This window comes from Chinchilla lanigera, unplaced genomic scaffold (assembly GCF_000276665.1).
Source record: "Chinchilla lanigera isolate Chin_1 unplaced genomic scaffold, ChiLan1.0 scaffold00041, whole genome shotgun sequence".
NCBI classification, from domain to species: Eukaryota; Metazoa; Chordata; class Mammalia; order Rodentia; family Chinchillidae; genus Chinchilla; species Chinchilla lanigera.
This window is the reverse complement of record NW_004955442.1, coordinates 16,552,915-16,572,840: the sequence shown is the minus strand read 5'-3', so window position 1 is coordinate 16,572,840 and position 19,926 is coordinate 16,552,915. Positions and strand designations below refer to the sequence as shown.

At 51.9% G+C, this 19,926-nt stretch overlaps 2 protein-coding genes and 1 non-coding gene across 3 annotated transcripts; 1 reads left to right on the top strand and 2 right to left on the bottom strand.

Moving 5' to 3' along the window:
* Window positions 1-60: 60 nt before the first annotated feature.
* LOC102022863 (chromosome unknown open reading frame, human C16orf13) lies at window positions 61-1,502 on the bottom strand. Its single transcript, XM_005391630.2, has 6 exons — window positions 1,209-1,502; window positions 944-1,106; window positions 767-826; window positions 522-589; window positions 355-433; window positions 61-282 (listed from the first exon to the last, which is right to left on the bottom strand). The coding sequence occupies exons 1-6, from the start codon at window positions 1,403-1,405 to the stop codon at window positions 235-237; spliced, it is 615 nt and encodes a 204-aa protein (XP_005391687.1). The 5' UTR covers window positions 1,406-1,502; the 3' UTR covers window positions 61-234.
* A 287-nt stretch (window positions 1,503-1,789) lies between these two features.
* Window positions 1,790-1,860, bottom strand: Trnag-ccc. Its single transcript has one exon. It is a non-coding gene; the product is annotated as a tRNA-Gly (tRNA).
* An 11,576-nt stretch (window positions 1,861-13,436) lies between these two features.
* Window positions 13,437-18,520, top strand: Fam195a (family with sequence similarity 195, member A). The gene is made up of 5 exons (XM_005391629.1): window positions 13,437-13,573; window positions 13,654-13,783; window positions 17,417-17,544; window positions 17,778-17,879; window positions 18,169-18,520. The coding sequence occupies exons 1-5, from the start codon at window positions 13,522-13,524 to the stop codon at window positions 18,237-18,239; spliced, it is 483 nt and encodes a 160-aa protein (XP_005391686.1). The 5' UTR covers window positions 13,437-13,521; the 3' UTR covers window positions 18,240-18,520.
* Window positions 18,521-19,926: the final 1,406 nt, after the last annotated feature.

Here is a 19,926-nt window from a genome sequence, read left to right as displayed (position 1 = left end):
AGATCCTCCCACACACCCCCTTACCAGGTGCTCCCAGGAAGAGACATGGTGGACACCCACAAGGGGACAGCAGGAAACACTTTATTCCAAGGCCGACTGGGCCCAGACTTTTGACGGGCCAGACTAGATGGGGCTGGTCATTCCCAGAATCTGGCCCAGGGCATCAGGAGCCAGGGTTTGTGCCCAAGAGAAACTTTGGCAGGGATGCAGGGCATGCAGGATGAAGGAAAGGGGCTATTCTTTCCGGAAAATTAGGCACTTGTTATTGGCTGGCATGTCCACCTGGAGAAAAGCTTTGCTGGAGTGGCCCTTTTTCCCCAGGAAGGCCATCCCACCTGACCCAGCCCCACCTACCATCTTCTCCAGGAGAAGGCCACTGGCCTGGCCCAAATCCTCCAAGAAGGCTGTGTCCCTCAGCCCCCACTCTGGGTTTCTGCAGTAGGGAAAAATGGTGGAGTCATAGCTGAGGGAAGGGGCATCTATCCCACTTGCTCTGGGCGAGGCCCCTTCCCAATTCTGACCTGCATCTGAGGGTTAGGTCAAAGTCCACGTTGCTCTGGGGAGAAATCGTCCCATTGACTGCGTAGGGCTGCAGGGACAGGGTTGGCACAGCCCGCAGGCCCAAGGTCACTCAGCAGGCAGGTGAACAGACTTGCAGAATGAAAAGGACACTCCTTCCCCGCCCCCAAGAAAGGGGAAAGCCAAGGACCAGCTGGATAAGTAAGGAAGCAGCTAAGGCTTCAAAGGGCCCTCTACAACCACTCACCCCATAAGTGATGAGCACAGCCTTGGGTTTGAGCAGGTGCCCGGCTGCTCTGAAGAGCCCCTGGGGAAGGGAAGGCAGGATGCAGCGGGTCACCTTCCCCAGCCAGAAAGAGCCCTGGCTTGGGGAGGCCATACATAAGGGACAGCAGGGTAAGGTGGTGCTGCCGCTGCCACTCACCTCCGTACAGCTCAGGGGGCTGATGTGGATCATGTTGATGCACAGCAGCAAGTCCAGCGACTGTGGCAGGATGCCGCCCCACTGCTGCCATTCCCAGGTCACATCCAGGTACAGGGGGGCCTTCACATTGGACAGTCCCTGGGACTGAGTTGTGGCGGCAATGCTGCGGGAGGCGGTGCGTGGGCGGGGCCCGCAGAGATCAACTCGTGCTACCCCCGACCCGTGCCCACCCTCACTGCTCGCGCAGGTTGGCTAACAGACGCACCTGTCCAGGCAGCGCTGGTCCACGTCGGACGGCTGCCACTCGGCGTACGGGAAGGCCTGCGCGAAGTGGGCGGCGTGCTGGCCGGAGCCCGAAGCCACCTCGAGCACGCGGACGCCGCGCTGGGCGGGGTCCACGTACTGCCGAAGAACGCTCAGGATGGGTTCCTTGTTCCGCTCTGCGGCCGCCGCCACCAGCATAGCGGGCGCGTGTCCTCCCGCCAGGACCCACTACTGAGTGCGTCGGCGCCGGACGATGACTTCCGCCTCTGAGCGCGTCTGGAGCTGCGGGCCTGCCGCCGCGCCGCGGCAAGGATTATCCCAGCAGCCCGCGCGCTGCCTCTTAAAGGCTCCGCGGTCCAGTGCAGCAGGGATGGGGTTGACCCCGGAGAGCAGAACGGGAGCAATTTGGGGGTGCCGGTTTGGCTTACAGCCCACTCTGCTAAGGGGCTTTATCACGCAAGGTGTCTGACGTTTCCAGATTTCGTCCTTCGGAAATGGTTATTTTTTTCATTCGGGAACCGGCGCTCCCTCAGGTCTCAGAGTCGGTCTGAAGATGCGAAAAAAATTAGGTAAAGACGTAACTGCGCCGCCCGGGAATCGAACCCGGGTCGCAAGAATGGGAATCTTGCATGATACCACTACACCAGCGGCGCTCTTGGAAGGTTGGCCCGCCCACAAGACTTAGTAATTGTGACGTACGCGGGCCGCAGGGATGTAAGACTCACATATCGTCTCCGCCCCAGAAGGCGGGCCTGCGCTGCAGCTGGCGCGGTGGTGCCGAGGTCTGGCTGGGTAGCCTGCGCCTGAGGAGAGAGTGCGAGAATGAGGACGCCGGTTTGAAGATAGCCTTCATTCAATCAGCAGGGGAAAGCAAGGGCAACCTGTACACTTGGGAGTTGACAGGGACAAGGGTCCAGTAGGGGGCCCGAGATAAGGATCTGAAGGGCTTGGCCCAGGTGTGGCTGTGGATCTGTGACGTTTGAGATTGAAGTTGGGGTGAGGCTCGGTGGTGGAGGACAGCGTGGCGCCGGGTGGCCTTCTTTGTGACACTTTGACAAACTCCGCCAGCCTGGGGTTTTATGGATCGTCTGTGGGAGGAGTCATTGGTCCCTGAGGTCAATGTGTGCGGTCCCAAGGGTGCTTCTCTCACCGTTGGGTCATCTCGAGGCCCACGCCTCAGAGGGACACAGTTCCAGAAAATGCTTAGGCCCGACCCCAGAGTCAGGATGTCTCGCTGGCCGGGACGCAGGGTAGTCCCTGTCTGGGATATTAGACTGGGGCTGTGGTTGAGGGCACCAAGGTCAGGCATCAGTCGGGATGACCAGGGTGTGTGGTTAGCCCAGAGAAGGCCAGCCTCGGGGCGCAGGGTACTGACATAGGGCGACCACTCAGGACAGCCCCCTAGGAAAGCATCTAGTCGGGGCCTCAGGAGAGTCCAGGAGTGGGCTTCTGCTCAGGCAGCCCTGGCGAGTCCAGTGATGTGTTTGCTGTGACCCTGACTGGTCCCCTGCAGTGAGCTTCCCTGCTTCCTACCCTGGCCTTTGCTTACCTGGCTAACATTTTGCATCACCACCTTCTGTTTTTTCAGCTGAACATCTTCCCTGTGTCATGGTCCAGGAGGGGGAAGGTATCTCCTTCCACATGCATACTTGGTTCTCACACCCCCTCAAGGGCCACATGAATTCCAAGGGTGCCTCAACACCCAGACTTCACTTGGGATTCTCTGAGCATGGAGCAGAAGAGCCTGAGATCATCTCCTTGCCTCCTCATTGTATGGAGCTGCTTTAAGGAATGCCCTCGGTGCCCAGCAAACAGCATCGTGCTTAATAGTACTTAACCCCAGGCTGATGTAGTCTGAGCTAGATCCCAGGTAGGCCCCACACCTTCCCTGAGTACTGACTGAGGTCAGTGCCTGGCAGAGGAGCAGTGGATGTGGTTGAGCTGAGGTCATCGTGTAAGGACATGTTTCCTCAAAAGCATGTGTGTCAGATGCTGGCACCAGTCTAGGACCCTGAGGAACAACATTTCCGTGGGTAGCCAAAGTTGAATTTGTTGAGGCCAGATTATTACTGGGGTCAGAAGTGCCAGCTCCTGAGGGTGAGTTGGCTCCCCCAAATCCCCTCTTGAAGGACTTATGTAATACTGGGTGGAAGCACCATGGCAGGGGCCACTTTTCCAACATAGTCCAGAGAGCTACAGGTCCTGGATTCTGTGCTATGCAAGGGACTCAAGGTTCTTGGGCTCTTCTGCCCTCACAGTGGCACCTCCTGGCGTTGGCCTTAGTCCTTGTTCCCATTCTCTGGGTAGACTTCCTCTTCTCACCTGCCCGGAGTTGTCTCAGGATCTGGCCTACAGGAAGTGCTAGCCAGTGCTTGATGAGTGAGGATCAGATCCTGCTGTGCCTCAGCCATCTCATGTCCAAGGCAACAGCGGGCTCCGCCTGTCTTCTGGGCTCAGGCCCACATGTTCACTATTCATTGTAAAGTAGGATATAAGAAACTGTAAAAATGAGCAAAAAAAAAAAAAAAACTAGGATTTTTTTGGTTTTTGTTTTGTTTTGTTTTTTGTCCTTTTGAGACAAGGTTTCAGTATGCAGTTCAGGCTGGCCTTGAACTCAGTAATCCTCCTGCCTCAGCCTTCCGAGTGCTGGGATTACAGGCATATGCCACCATGACTAGACTAGGATTTTAAAATTATACTTTAAACCAGACATGGTGGTACACACCTGTAGTCCCAGCATTCAGGAGGCTGAGGCAGGAAGATTGCCATGAGTTTAATGCCAGCCTAGGCTACATAGTGAGTTCAAGGCCAGCATGTACTACATGGCGAGACCTTGTTTCAAAAAGACAAAAAAAAAAAAAAAAGAAAGATGGATGGGTAATCTAGTAAGTGTATTCCTATTGTCTTCAGGTTACCCATCTGGCAGGCTATGTCAGAATGCAAGCCATTTACCTGTGTTTAAAGTTGAGACATGCTACCCACTAATATCACTACTTCCTTAAGGATGGAGGAAGTGCAATTTACAGGTAAAAAGGAAAGGTCCAGAGTCCAGTTTGCAGGCTTACTGTATCTTTAAGAACTTTAGGAATTTTTTGAGTGGGTTTTCTGGAAGGGAAAAAAACTTGAGTAACTTTGGGGTCCTGAAGTTGCAATTTTCTTTTTAAATATACCCTAAGGCCCAGGAAATGTACCCAGCTCCAGCTTATAGGGTGCCTTTCCTCTCTTGAGGACCCACTTTCTCTGAGTATGTTCTTTTGAGTTTCTGCTTAATAAACCCTTCTTGTGCCTCTTACTGACTATAAAAATTCTTTTTCTGTAATGGGAGTCAGCAAACCTGCAACGTTATTTTATGAGAGGGTGGGTTGGTTTCTTATCTCAGTTGCAGGAATCTCCTGGACATCCAGTGGCAATTGGAGCCTGTGGATGCCCCTGGGTTTACTTCCCAAGCCTCTGCAGTGCCTTCTCCCATCCCTCACTTAACACCACTCTCCTTAGTATATTAATTTTTTTTTTTTTTTTCTGTTTGAGATGATCTCACTGTGCAGTTCAGGCTGGCCTTGAACTCACTTTGTAGCCCAGGCTAGCCTCGAACTCACAATGATCCTCCTGCCTCAGCCTCCCAAGTGCTAGGATTACAGGCGTGTGCCACCATGCCCAGCAGTATATTAATTTCTTGTGGCTACTGTTTTTTGTTTATTTTTGTTTTTTGTTTTTTTGAGACAGGGTTGTTAGCGGGTAGCTTGCTTTGAAAAAGTGCCTTGCCGACAAAGGTTACTAGGTTTAGGGTTGCTCACATCTCCATCTGGAATTGGATTCTAGGTTCTTCTTGTATCAAACAAAGAACTGAATGAAAGGCGCAAAAAGGAGTGGCAACGTTTATTTGTTTTTTGTTTTTTTGTTTTGTTTTTTTGGCAAAGTTTATTTGAAAAAGTAAAAGTGAAGAGTGGGAGACAAACTACCTCTGCAGAGCTAGCTTGGGCTGAGTAAATAGAAAAAGGGGGTGGGAGCAAAGAGATAAAAGTAGACACTGCATCTGGGAAACACAGCCTGGGCTATCATGAAAAGATAAGACAGCAACAGCTCCTCATGGCTGTCTTTCTTTTATATTGTCCAAATCTTGTGGAAACCCAAGAGAACTTGTGTATCTGGGTCCCTGAGAAGTGGTGCTGGGATCCCACTCACCTCATGGCGTCAGCCTGAGGTGAGGGTGGTGTTGAAGGAGGGATGGGAGGAGGCACTACAGAGGCTGAGGAAGTAAACCCAGGGGCATCCACAGGCTCCAATTGCCCCTGGACATCCAGGAGATTCCTGCAGCTGAGATAAGGAACCTAACCCACCCCTTGTAAAACAAGTTCACAGGTCTAGGCCAGCCTATTGAGTTTTTGTGAGAAGTCCACCTGCAGGGCTTTGGGAACTGTTTTCTGCATGTGTCTGGGCTCTTGTAGTTAACAGGTCATGCCTACCTCCACTGGCAGTTTTTGCCACCCCCGAATCTCCTATCTCAGGGTTTCACTTTGTAATTCAGGCTGGCCTTGAACTTATTCTGTAGCCCAAGCTGGCCTCCAACTCCCAGTGATCCTCCTGCTTCAGCCTCCCAAGTGCTGGAATTATTTGGCTACTGAACAAATTACCCCCAAAATTGGTGGTTTTTATTTTCCTGCAGGTGTCAGTTCCTTGCAAAAGTCTTTGGTTCATGGTCACACCATCTCTGTCCCCATTTCCATACAAGCTCCCCTGTGTCCAGATCTCCCTGTTTTTCTCTTAGAAGGGTACAAGCCCCTGGATTTTAGGGTCATCCTAATTCAGGATGCTTTCATCTCAAAATTCTTTTTTTTGTTGAGACAGTTTCTTGCTTTGTAGTTCAGTCTGGCCTTGAACCCTGCCTCAGCCTCCAGAGTGCTGAGATTACAGGCTTGCGCCACCATGTCTGGCTCATGTCAAAACTTTTTTTTTTTTTTTTTGAGACAGGGTCTCACTATGCAGTTCAGGAAGGCCTTGAACTCACTTTGTAGCCCAGGCTGGTCTTGAACTCTCAACAATCCTCCTGCCTCAGCCTCCCGAGTGCTAGGATTATAGGCATGCGCCACCACACCTGGCTCATCTCAAAATTCTTGCCTTAATTATATTTGCAGATTTTTACTCCAACTCCAAGTAAGGTCACATCTGAGGTTCCAGGTGAATACTTTTTTTCTTTTCTTTTCTTTCTTTCTTTTTTTTTTTTTTTTGGTACTGAAGATTGAACCCAGAGCCTTTATACTGAACTGCATCTCCAGATTTTTAAAATTTTGTATTTTGAGACACAAAGACTCACTAAATTGCTAAGTTGCCAAGCTGGCCTTGAACTTGCTTTGATCCTCCTGTCTAAACCTCCCAGAGTAGGTCATCACTCATCCATCCCACTGATTAGATTTAGAAGTGGGGCAACTGGCCCCAGGAAATGAGGTGTGGGTGCTGGAGTGCCTTGCCACAGGCTTTCATTTTTTGGGGTGTGGGGGGCTGTGGTCACCTCTTTATTGGCAGATCCTGGGCTGGTCAGGGCATGGATTTTATACCTTGAAGATCAACTGAGGATGCCTGAAAACTTGAGTATGTCTTCACATTTAGAGCCTTTTTCTTTTCTTGCTTTTTTTTTAGACAAGGAGTTCAAACTGACCTTGAACTCACTATGTAGTATAGGCTGGCCTGTGAGGGAAAGCCTTTCTTATGCTGTGCACTGACTGAGGTCCCTCCAGTCCAGCTGCCCACCTCCAGAACGGCTTCCCACTCCTCTGACCACAGAGGAAGTTGCTGCCTGAAAAATACTGCCTCTGCAGGCACTTCAAGGGTAAAGACAGTGCCAGTCTGGGAAAGACTACCAGACTGGACAGAACCTTAGCTCCCAGTACACTCTGGCCTGCACCAGGCTGGCTGGAGCCCCACTCCACCACCCCTGCAGCCAAACTGAGATGCTGGCAGTGGCAGGGGCAAGGCCCAACCTGACCCCGACAAAGGTTGGCCTTTGTGACTCCCTTCCTACTGGAGCCCCACTGGGCTCAGGCTATCCTCGGGCCGGGGTGGGTCTGGGAACAGTGAGGCCAAGACCAGACTCCTCCTATCTCCTCCTGCTCCCCTGGCTCCCCACAGCCATGGATCCATTGGACCTTGCACCCACCTCGTCTGTTCACCCAACCAGCCTGAGCCAGTCTGCCCACTGCTCTTCCTTGGGAACCCTTTTGAAGGTGTTTGAACCCAGCTTTGGATTTTAGATAAGCCTGTTGCTGGGGATAGACATTTGGCCCTCATAGCTTGACCATCAGTAATTAAGGCAAAGACTGAACTTGTCTGCCCATGGGCAAGTCTATGCAAGGCTGGGCTCTGGGCAAGTCCATGCCATCCTGGCCAACCTTCTATGGTAACACTTTTTTTTTCTTTTTTTTTTTAGTTATTTGAAAAGTGTCTCACCACAGAGTTTAGGCTGGCCTTGAATTCATGGCGATCTTCCTGTATCAACTTCCTGAGTACTGGGATTACAGGCATGTTCCACCATGCCTGGCTAGGGGCACATTTTTTATACAGGTTTCCCCTCAAAAGCTCATGTAGGCTGGGGATATAGCTTAGCGGCACAGCACGTGCCTAGCAAGCCCGAGATTGTGAGTTCAATTCCTAGTACCAAAAAAAAAAAAAAAACTCATGTCATCGTGGGTGACATGTACTCCCCACACCAGGCCTTGCACTCCCCCTGTGCTGTCCCCCACTATGACCTAACAGCCCTTTTCTTCCCAGGCCCGTGGGTGGCTGTCCCTCCGGAACATGTACCTTCCAGCTGCAGGCTCAGCCTGTCCTGCCTCCCCCGCATGTGAGCAGCTTGCTCAAGGCCACTAGAGGAGGCCAGGGCAGACTGCAAGCAGACCACCCTGGCCTTAAAGGAACACTGCTCTGGTGGTAATGGGGGAGGGACAGGCACTGTGGGGCAGAAAGGACACAGCTGGCAAAGTCAATGTGGCCGAGAAAGGGCTTTTCCTAAGGAGCATGTTCAGGCCTGGACTCCAGGACATAGGCAACCACTCTGCCCTCTCAGGGCCACAGCTAAGTAGAAGAGGCTGCCTTGGTTGCGGCCTTAAAAGGAAGAGACCCTGTTGTGAGTTTGAGACCAGCCTGGGCTACAAAGTGAGCTCAAGGCCAGCCTGAACTGTATAGCAAGACCCTGTCTCAAAAAAAAAAAAAAAAAAAAAAAAAGGAAGAGACCCTAAGCCTGATTCTTGGGGCTCCAAGAAGAACTCAACAACTAAACTTACCTGCTACTGCTGCAGAAAGCCAGCCCTCCCTAGGTGGGACTGTGATAAGAACCTTCAAGACAAGAAGCCCCTTGAGCTATGCCCTGATTGAAAAGATGACCACTGGAAATTGGACTGCTCCCTGAGGCCGAGGCCCCAGGGATCAGACTCATCAGCTGGTGCAGGAAGACTAAGGGGCCCCAGGGTGCACTCTGCCTCCTCCCTCTGGCCAGACTGTTGTCTCCCCCAGGGGAGCCCCAGGTAATCATGACTGCAGAGGGAAAAGAAACCAGCTGGACACTGGCACAGTCTCTCAGTCCTTTTTAACCCTGGCCTGCCTTCCAGCTGTCACACTTCAGTGAAAGGAGTCACTGGAGGGGAGTTAACTTTCTAGTTCTTACAACCCTTAGGCTGTAACTGGGAAGGCTTTCTTTTTACACATTCCTTTTTCATTATGCCTGAAAGTTGTTTCCCCCCTGGGAAGAGATTCTTATCTTGCTTGAATACTGTATGCTGCCTTCCCATCTTGGAGACAAATCCTGGTATGGCCAACTAAAAGTAGAATAGAAAGAGCAATAACAGCTGTGCCAGTACAAATACATCCCCAGGATCCTACTATTTTCCCTCACTGAGGCAATACCCTCTAAGGCCTGAAGTTAAAAGAGGACTGTTGGGGCCAGGGAACATAGCTCAGTGGCATAACACCTGCCTGGCAAGTGTGAAGTCCTGAGTTCGATTCCCCATAAAGGCCAGTCTGAACTACATAGTGAGAGCTTGTCTCAAAAACAAAAGCACCAGATGACACCTACTTACAAAGGCCACACACAAATCATAGTTTCTTAAAAGAGGACTGTTGCCTATAATTGACAATTTACAGGCACAAGTGGTATAAGGGAAATGCAAGAAGAATGAATTCCAAGGAACAACAGAGGTTAAGAGTAGGAAAATTTATTGGAGAAAAGGAATGGGGATTAAGAATAGGGAATAGGAATAGCTCCTGAGGCAGGTGGGGTCCCGAATGGGTTGCCAATGGGCCCACCTCTCAAAGATAGTTTTACAGAGCAAAATCATGAGGTGGGTACAACGTGGGTCCAAATTATGATCAACCAATAAGATTGCAAGTATATCCATGTAGGTAATATTGATCTAATGATAGTAAGGAAGGGTACATGGGTGATATCATTAATCTTGATCGATAATCTATAGTCTTGGTCTTTAGTTTTAGCAGTCTTAGTCTTAGTGGTCTTAGTCTTAGTAGATGGGAGGGGATATCCCATCCCTAATGAGATAATGGGAAATCTCAAAAGGGTGATACCAATAATCCCAAACCTGTGTTCATTCCTTAGGGAAGTATTTAATTTTTTTGTTTGTTTGTTTTTGAGACAGGGCCTCACTATGCAGTTCAAACTGGTCTTGAGCTCACTTTGTAGCCTAGGCTGGTCTGATCCTCCTGCCTCAGCCTCCCAAGGGCTGGGATTACAGGCATGCGCCACCACGCCCAGCTAGGGAAGTATTTAAAACTAGCCATTATGACTTTAATCTTCAGATGCGCATCCAGCCACAGTCCTGATGTATTCTCATCTTTTGCACTGACTCCCTCAAGGGCCTAGCCCTGCCTGACTGCCCACTATATTTCCACCTAATTTAGCCTAGCGGTCTATAATACAAGGTCTACTTACACACTGTAACAGCCAATCTTGGGAGTTCAAAAACCCAGTGGGGAGTGGAGGTTGGTACAGGACCTTAAATTGGTAAAGGAGGCAGTCATGCCCATTCACCCTATCGCGTGCACTCTCTTCCTCAGATCCCAGAAGATACTTGTTGGTTTTCAGTGTTAAATTTAAAAACACCTTCTTTTATATTCCTTTACATACAGATTTCCAGTTTCTTTTTGTCTTTGAAAAGTCTCATGACTAGGCCTCTCAACTGACTTGGACTGTGCTCCCTCCAGGGTTCAGAGACAGTCCTTCTGGTTTTGGACAAGTTCTTTCTCACAACTTGGGCGTGTTTTGAATTTTCCCAAGTTATAGTCTTGCAATATGTGGATGATTGAAGAATGAAAATTTACAAGGCAAGTCATCCTCCAAAATCAGATGGCATTAGACATCCTCACAGCAGCACAAGGGAGTACTTGTGCAACTGTAAAAGCTGAGTGTTGTGTGTAAATTCCTGATCCTTCTGCTAATATCTCAATGACTGTTTAAGATATTAAACAATAGGTTAATGCCATGTTAGATTGTGAAATTTCATGGACTGTCTCTTTGTGAGAGGCTATTACTGGCACTTCCTGATGGAAACATTTGTTGGTTGTATTTATAATAGTGGTTTTTTTTTTTTTTTTTTTTTTTTTTTTTTTTGCAACACGGTCTCACTGTGCAGGTTGGCCTTGAGCTCACTTTGTAGCCCGGGCTGGCCTCAAACTCGCAACAATCCTCCTGCCTCAACTCCGGAGTGCTGGGATTACTGGAGTGTGCCATCATGCCCGGCTATAATAGTCTTTTTTTTTTGTTTTTATCGGTACCGGCAATTGAACTCATGACCTTGCGCTTGCCAAGCAGGTGCTGTGCCCCTGAGCTAAATCCCCAGCCCCCAATAGTCTTTTTTTTTTTTTAGACAGGTTGTTGCTATGCAGTTCAGGCTGGCCTTGAACTCACTTTGTAGCCCAGGTTGGCCTCACTCATAGCGCTCCTCCTGCCTCAGTCTCCCCAAGTATTTCGATTACAGGCAAGTACCACCACACCTAGACTCATAAATAGTCTTGTTGATCTTATTACTTGGCTTATGCATACTTAACTGTTTCTTTGGCCTTGTCCCTTCCAGATTTAAAGCTGTATGCTTACACAAGACAAGAACACCTATCATCTATTGAGGACCTTCAGACAGACCCACTGTGGTGTATCTCTGACTGCTGATCACAACTAAAACCCTTCAGCTGGAAGTAGCCAGATAGGTCTTGGCCCCTTGCCCCCTCACTGCAGTTAGAGGTATCTGTTCAGTGGGGGGAATATTATAGACAGCTAAATTAGGTAGAAATATTATAGGCAATCACACAGGGCTCTAGGACCTTGAGGGAGTTCGTGCAGAAAGCATTAAAACTGTGGCCGGAGGCACATCTGAAGATTAAAGTCACAATGGCCAGATTTACATATTTCCCTAAGGGATAAATGGAAGTTTAAGATTATTGGTACCAACCTTTTGAGATTTCTTATATAAATAAACCATTATCTCATTAGGGGTAGGCCATCCTCTCCCACTCATTAAGACAAAAAAGACTAAGACTATTAAGGCTAAAACCAGGATGGGAATATAGCTCAGTGGAAGAGTTCTTGCCTTGCATACACAAGGCCCTGGGTTTGATCTCCAACAGCACACACACAAAAAAAGACTAAAGACCAGGCTAAGACTAGAGACTACTGATCAAAGTTAATGATGTTGCCAGGTGTGGTGGCGTATGCCTGTAATCCCAGCACCTGGGAGGCTGAGGCAGGAGGATCCAGAGGATCGTTGCAAGTTCGAGGCCAGCCTGGGCTACTAAGTGAGCTCAAGGCCAGCCCGAACTGCATAGCGAGACCCTGTCTTAAAAAGACCAAAAAAGAAAAAAAAAGAAAATGATGTCATCCATGTACACTAGTACATGACTTGCTTCCCCATTGGAACAATATTTTTTTTGGTCAATATTATCTAAGTGACTAGTACTCTTATTGGTTGATCATAATTTTTTATTTCATGTTGTACCCACCTCGTGATTTTGCTCTATAAAACCTCCTCTGGGCAGGGCATGGTGGTGCACGCCTGTTATCCCAGCACATGGGAGGCCGAGGCAGGAGGATGTTTTCAAGTTAGTGGCCATCCTGGGCTACAAAGGGAGCTCAAGGCCAGCCTGAACTGCACAGTGAGACCCTGTCTCAAAAAGACATAAATAAATAAATAAACCGAATTAAGTTAATAAAAAACCAAAAACTGTAAAATGGAGTCTGCAGCAACCCACTTTCTGGACCTGCTGTCTCTCCCTCATAAAGTTTCCTACTCAACCTCCGTTGTTCCTTAGAACTCATTCTTCAATTTGGGGACCATATACTCAGCATATCGGAGGTCTAGCAGGTTTGGAGTTAATTTATTTCGCCCATATCACAGGGATTTTAAGGGGCTGGAGATGGAGGAGAGCCCCAGGCACCCCAGAGAAGGAAGCTTTCCTGTGAATGGGCCTGGGAGGGAGGAGGAGCTGACAGGTGGAGTCTACCAGTCCCAATTTACCCTGAGGCTCCTCCTAACCTCTTCCTTATGATACACCTTGCTTGTCTGGAGATTTCAACAAGACGTCTTGTTCCCACCCCTGCTAGGGTGCTGCCCCCAGCCCAGCGCTGCAGACAGAAGCTTCTTACATGGCCTTAATCCCAGCACTCAGGAGGCTGAGGCAAGAGGCTCACTGAGAGTTTGAGGCCAGCCTGGGCTATGCAGTGAGACACATTTGTCTCATAAAAACAAAACAAAACAAAAAACAAAAATTCAAAGGGAAACACCCTTGCTTCCTCTATGCACAGAACACCTCCCCACACACAGATTCCCTTTTTAGAATAACGACACCCCTCAAACACAGAGACTGCCCCCTAGTACAGATTTTCCAGCGCAGAGACTCCTCAGCACAGACCCTCTCACCCAGAACAGAGCCCCTCAGGACTTGGTGAGGCACCCCTCACCTGTCAAAGAGGAGGTCCCGGCCCTCCAAGGATCCCACTTGGAGACTATGGATCCGGAGGCCGCAAGACCAGTGTTTCTTACCATCTCGCCGTGCACTACCCGCCAACAATTGCACCTGGGTCAGCGTGGGAACCCCGCTAGCAACCCTGTCCCCGCCCCTACCGCACACCGCCGCCATGGGGCCCTAGTGCTTCAAGAGCGCGGGCCCTTTAAGAGAAGGGGGCGTGTGCGAACCGCCCGCCCCTGTTCCGCCCCTTTCGCCGCACTTAAAGGGGCCGCGCCCCCGGGCTGCAGAGTGCCAGCCAGCGGGGCGGGAGAGTGGGTGAGTGGTGCGGGCCGGCCCTGGGCGCGGGCCGGCGCACGATGTACACCATCACCAAGGGGCCCAGCAAGCTGGTCTCCCAGCGCCGCACAGGTGCGTCGGGGTGGTCAGGGACGCGGGCGGGACGCGGGGCGGGGGCCGCGGCGCTGACGCTTTCCCCCACGCGCTCGCAGGTGCCACGCAGCAGCAAGTGGAGACCAGGCTCGGCGAACTCCTGAAATGCCGGCAGCCCGCGCCGCCTACTTCGCCACCCCCGCGGGCCCAGCCCTCGATGCCGCGGCCGGGCCCTTGGCCCCTGGCGAGGTGAGCGTGGGCAGGGGTGACCTTGGGGAGGGGGCGGGGCGCGCTTCCGTCCCACCTGGCCGGAGGCTGGGCCCCGCACGTGCGGACCTTGGTGACCACGTGGGGCCCCGCGGGCTCCGGGTGCCCTCGGGCTGCACCTTGCACCCTTTAGGGGCGACCAAGGTCAAGGTTTGAAGAGGTCAGCCCAGGGCTGGCCTTCAAGGGCTTCTATGTCCCTGAAAGAGAACTGTGTTTCCCCCGGGCCCTGCCAGGCCCCTCCTTCACCTGTCCTTCACCCCAGACGCCCCCAGGCAGCCCCTCTTGCCAGCAGAGACCCGGGGCGCGTTGGGCCCTGCAGGCTCTTGCCTTCCCTTGCCAGCCTCGCCAGCCATCTGCCCAGTGCCGCGGGGAGACTCAGTCCTGGCCACTTTGGCCTGCAAGGACTGTGACCTGGAGGTCACTGCTCTACATTGTGGAATCTTCTTTGGCTCAATTTACGGTTTTCCTGGGGCTGTGAACTTCGCTCCTGCCCCATCCTGACATGAGGACTCTTTCTTGGCCCCGGATAATGGGGGAGGTGGGGTGTGAACGCGTTCAGGTGAGGCATGGGGGACACACCAGAAAGGAGGACACAGGTGGGGATGGGGCTTTCCCAGCTGAGGACAGACAACCCCCAGGAGTTCAGAGCAGTCATGGCTGGGTGCTGGCTCTCAAGGTCTTCTGGCAGTGGCCGTGAAGAAGCTAGCCACCCTCTACCTGCCCCTGTCTGTCTGAGACACCTTAGGAAGGGGACTGGAGGCAGGTGCAGAGTAGAGGAATGGAGGGGTACATTGACAGCTGGGTTCAATTACAGGAAATGTCCTGAGAAAGAGGTGTGTCCTGGGGAGTGAGGAGGCCCTTGGGAGTCTTAGCTGGCATTAGCCTACCAGTGATGGCGAAGCTTTTAGAGCTTTTAATGATACAGCCCAGCACATGTGCCATAGGTGTGCCACCACTGGCCTATGTCCTCAGTGTTCCCCTGCCTTCTCAGGAAGGAAGCTCTGAGCCATGTGGTTGGTTATTCAGGCATGGAGCTCAAGGCTAGGGTGTTTGGATAACCTACCCACCCCTTACCTGGGCAAACTCTTACTCTCCAAGCCCCCACTGCTGTGGACGCAAAGGCAAGTCTGCAGCAAATTTGGGGGTGGAGTCAGTGTGGGGAAAATGACACTTTTCAGAACCCTAAGTGGGCAAGAGCTTCAGGGGACACTCCCAGACCCACTGGCTGTTCTCCCTAGACTCCTTAAAGGCCTTAACAGGCCAACCCTGGTGCAGATGCCTGAGATCCTCCATCAGCTCACCAGGCTGGGCACACTTTCCTGCTGGACTTGAGCTGTGGCTAGGGCAGGTTGTATGACAACTGGGTCTCATGTCCCCAGTCAGTTTCTACCACCTTGCCTTTACTTCTGCATAGCATCTTTCACTACATACCATCCCTCTTTCTGACCAGCTCAGAATGGAGTATGGGGGTCATTGCTTGTCTTCCTGCTAGTCCATGAAAGAACCCCAAAGTTTCTGACCAGCTAGATATACCACCTCCTGCTCTGGCTGGTCATAGGTCTGGGGACTGCCCACAGTGGTGAACAGGCCAGCTAGGTCTGCACCTCTTACAAATTCTTTCTTCTAATGAGAGATAGACTAAAGAGATAAAATGGACCATGCAATCACCTGTCCTTAGGGGCAGATGGGAGTGTGCAGGGACCACCAGAGGAGGGGACAATGGGATGAGGCTTGCAGGACAGGAAAGGACAGCCTGTGAGGCAGGCTGGGATCCATTCAGGAGTCTGGCTAGGGGGATGGTGCAGAATCAGGGATATGGATTTGAAGTCAGAACTATTGTTGAATTCTGATGCTGCCCTTGTCATTGTGTGACACAGGTACGTCACATTCCCCCAGTCTGGGTTCCTAGGCTAAAAAATGGGCATCTGGTCTACCGTGAGAGTGGTAGAGGGGTTAAATGAAAGGTCTGTGCTGGCACCACAGGCTGGAGCTTGCCTGTGGGCAGCCTCCCCAGGAACGCACACAGTTGGCCGGACTTTCCAGGTGCACACTGGGGCTGCTGCCCTTTTCCCTACAGAGCTTTTCTCTGGCCTTACATAACTGCAGGGGTGGGGCAGGCTGTGTGTATGCCCTGTGGGGGAGGGGGTATCCCAGCCCCAGGGCCACCACCTTGACTTCTTGCAATTCGCAGCCTCTGGCTGTAATTTCCTTGTTTTTTTTTTTTTGTTTTTTTAAATTTTATTTTGTTGAACCAAGGTCTCACTGTGTAGTGAGTGAGATAGAGGCTGGCCTTGAACTTTGTAGCCCATGGTGGTCTTGAATTCACAGTGATCCTCTTGCCTCAGCCTCCTGAATACTAGGATTTCAGATGTGTGCCACTGAATCTGGCAGTTTCCTTTTGTTTTTTAAAAAAATTGGTGTTCAGTCTTCAAGTTTTCCTGGAGTTTGAAGTTCTTTCAGTGTGGGGTGGTTGCAGGCACTAGGAGATTACTAAATTAGGACAACTCATCATGCCCTGGGTCTTACGGGGAAACTCAGGGAGTGAGCAGGTTGGGGAGTAGCCTGTATCCCCTTCCTGGTTTCCCCTGGCACATCTTAAGATTCTCTGTGGCCAATAGACCCTGCCAGTGCTGGGGCTGGCAGGACCCTGTGCCCCTCAAGACCCTCCTCTTTATTTTAGTGCCCCTCTCATCTGAGGAGGAACCCAGAGCGGCGTTGGGGCACCTGAGCCCAGGAAAGCGAGCAGGCCGGCCGGGACCGCGAGTGCCTGGCGGAGTGGCAGGCGCAGCCCAGGACTCCGGCTCCCACCTCCTGCTGTAGGTGCGGCCCCATTCCCTTCACGGCCCCACCCTGGCCTTCTTGAGTGCAGGGTTTGGCCAACTGCTGCCAAACCTGGATAGCCCATCCCTGTCCTGTGCCTTTCTGGCTGGGGCAGATCCATTGGCCCCTCTGGATGTCTAGTGCAGTGCCATGGGGGAGGGGGTATCTCACTCCTGTTGCCTTTTGTCTTGGGCCTGTGGGGAGTGGGCCAGGGTTGTGGCCATACTGTCCCCACCCAAGGATTACCACCTGGCTCTCAGTGTTCATCCTCCTGGAGCCTGGGGTAGCTGGGGAGAGGGAAGGGCAAAGGCTATCCCGTTGTTCCGTCCGTTCTCTCATGCTGGGGGTGTCAGCTCGTGGAGGAGCATCTGTAGAAGATGTGGAAAACTGGACCTAGTAGGTGGAGTTAGGGGAGAGATCTGGTCATGGCTAGGTCAGAATTTGGGGTTCTGGAGGGTGAGGGGCAGTGGGGAAGGGTGCAGAGTCTAGTCATGCCAGAGGTCTGGGACACAGAGCTGGAGCCCTGGCCTACAGTCTCACTTTCCTCTGGAGAGGGCTGCAGGTATGAGCTGAGCTGCTAAGGACTTGGGCTTGCAGGAGAGAGCCTTTGGCTGTGACTGGTATGGGCAGATACTCTATGATTGAGGAAGAAGTACCCAGGGTACTGGGCCTGGTCTAAAGCAGTGGGTAGCTGGGCCTGGTCTAAAGCAGTGGGTAGCACTTCCAGGCAACAAGCCTGGTGGCAGCTGGGCTTGGATAGGTACCCACCATGTCTGTCTCCTCCGCCTTCCACAGTCAAGGGCCAAGGCTTGTGTTCAATCGAGTGAATGGCCGGCGGCCCCTCGCCACATCCCCATCCCTCGAGGGGACCCAGGAGACCTACACACTGGCCCACGAAGAGAACGTCCGCTTTGTGTCCGAAGGTAGTGAGGGGCCAGATGGTGCAGGCTGCTAGGTCCCAGTAAGGTGGACTGGGATGGTTGCAAGTCCTGTTCTCCATTGCAGCCTGACTCCCCAGCTCTCTGTCCATTTGTCCTATGGCCAATAAGCAGGCTGTTTACTCCCAGTGTTGGGCTGGAGTCCAGGGTGGCCACCAGGCCCTCGGGTGGGAAGGGTGCCAAGGGCCTGGCTCAGCCTGACCACCATTCCCCTACAGCCTGGCAGCAGGTGGAGCAACAGTTGGATGGTGGCCCAGCCGGTGAGAGTGGGCCAAAGCCTGTGCAGTATGTGGAGAGGACCCCTGATCCCCGGCTGCAGAGTGAGCCCCCAACCCCAATTCTCTCAGGAACTTCCCCCAGATCCTGTACCTCCAGAATCTTCTCCTACATTCTTATCTTTCCTCTACCCCTCTGCCCCTGAACTGGGTGGGCCCTGCCAGGTTTCAGTCCTAGGGAGATGGGGAGGAGACTTGTGAGCCAACCACCTTCTTCCCAGTGCCTGTTATGCTTGCAGTGTGGGTGAGGGGCTTGTGGTCGGCTTGAGGATAGAAATTCCAACCAGTCTGGAAGGTGGCATCACTGCCCAGCCTTTTGCTTCTTTGCCCACAGATTTTGTGCCCATCGACCTGGATGAGTGGTGGGCACAGCAGTTCCTGGCTAGAATTACCAACTGTTCATAGTGGCTGCCTGAGAATGAATGCTGCCATGGAGGACCGTTTGCCAGAAGAGGACTATGGTTCCCTATCCACGATGCGGCCTGGCTGGGTGCCAGCCATACCTGAAGTGCCAGCATTTGGACTTTTGCACCTGTTGTTCCCTTTGGGTCAGCTGTTCCAAGCTGCCAGGGGCCAGGGGCCAAACCTGTCTAACCTCAATCCTGTACCCAGGGACCAGTCCTGGGGTTGGCAGCCCCTGGGGCTGGCAGGGAAGAGCTCCAGGCTAATAAAGTTGAGAAACTGCCCTCTTGGAGTGCCCTTGCTTTGGAGGGTGTATGGGGTTGTATGGATCTTCATATCCAGTCACTAGCCTTAGGCTCCAGGACCTGCCGAGCTTCCTCTTGTAGCTGTATCCCCTCTGGTACTCTTGGGCCAGCAAGGGCTACAGCTCTGCCCACCTCTGTCCTTTGGCTTCTTATCTAGCTGTTCACCTGAGGGAGGTGTGAGACAGCTGGCTCATTTTTTTTGGCAGTCTATAGACTTCATCTGACTTCTTCCCCTTTCCTGTTGGCATCAGTGTGCCAAAGCCAGGCCTGGAGATGTTAAAGAACTGGCTCTGGACAGATATTTTAGCCCCCAGGACAGGGAGCTGGTATTAAAATGCCAGTTCCTCTTTTTTATTGTACCAAGAATCATGATTGTATCAGGGCCTCATGATTGCCAGGCAGGTGCTGTGCTGCTGACCTACATCCCCAGCATCAGCCCCTTTGTTAAAGCCAGCAGACCTGGGTACTAGATGCTGGACGGAGATGTCCCACAGGTCTTGGGGTATGTGGTAAACCTGCAGGCATACCTGTGCGAGCTTTGGTTGCTGGGGAGACTGACCTAAGCAGGCCTCTGTGGAAGACTGACACTACTTGGTATGAGAAGCAGTGTTACGGCAAAAATTCGGGCTGTATTCTGCAAGAGACCAAAGGGAACAGACAAAGTTTTAATTTAGACCGGTCACCTCTCATCCTGACTTGCAAGTCCGGGAAGTGGGTGTGGACCTGTCTTTCCTCCCAGGTTATATACATTTTTGGTTTCCATGGTAACAGAAAGGAATGTTATAGCCCTGGCCACATGTTGTTTTCCTTGTGCCATGTAACCAGGTCAGGCTCCACTCATGAGCCCAACCACAATGATATGTACTTTCTGTACTCTGTTTTATATGTCCCCATTTAGATAACCATACATTTCCTTTATGGTTACAATGTTTACCTAGGGCCAGGAGAGGGAACTGCCCAGGCAGGGTCACGGAGGGTCACCTAGGCCTAGGCGCCCCCTTATCTTGGGGAGACATTCCTGGGCAGTTTTGATCTGGAGAATTAGCTCTTACGCTGTCCTGGGAGGCTTCCCAAGTCACCATGTAGGCTTTCACCAAAACTATTTTATCTAAAATAATATGCTGAGATTCATTGCCCCCTACAGCACGGGTGACCCAGGGCTCCCATAGGGTGAGGTCCAGCAGGGGCTAGTGTGGTTGCAGACAGGCCTCAGCCCTCAGTCCTCTCTCTCTTCCCTAGCAAGTGCAGTCCTACACAGATAACCCCAGAGAGGGTCAGAGACAGCCCTACTGTCTCACAACTGATCAAACTACAGCTAAATCTAGATCTTGGGCATGGCCCCAGGAAGCCATAGTGGAGGGAGAGTTTCTGGAAGGGCTGCGCAG

What these genes read in the sequence shown, in the direction of transcription:
- Fam195a (XM_005391629.1), top strand. Translation starts at nt 13,522, where the DNA reads ATGTACACCATCACCAAGGGGCCCAGCAAGCTGGTCTCCCAGCGCCGC. An exon ending in GGTCTCCCAGCGCCGCACAG is followed by an intron (nt 13,574 to 13,653) that starts GTGCGTCGGGGT and finishes ACGCGCTCGCAG; the next exon opens with GTGCCACGCAGCAGCAAGTG. An exon ending in CCCTGATCCCCGGCTGCAGA is followed by an intron (nt 17,880 to 18,168) that starts GTGAGCCCCCAA and finishes CTTTGCCCACAG; the next exon opens with ATTTTGTGCCCATCGACCTG.
- LOC102022863 (XM_005391630.2), bottom strand. Translation starts at nt 1,405, where the DNA reads ATGCTGGTGGCGGCGGCCGCAGAGCGGAACAAGGAACCCATCCTGAGC. An exon ending in GCCCCCTGAGCTGTACGGAG is followed by an intron (nt 827 to 943) that starts GTGAGTGGCAGC and finishes TCCCTTCCCCAG; the next exon opens with GGGCTCTTCAGAGCAGCCGG. An exon ending in CTGTGCTCATCACTTATGGG is followed by an intron (nt 590 to 766) that starts GTGAGTGGTTGT and finishes CTGTCCCTGCAG; the next exon opens with CCCTACGCAGTCAATGGGAC.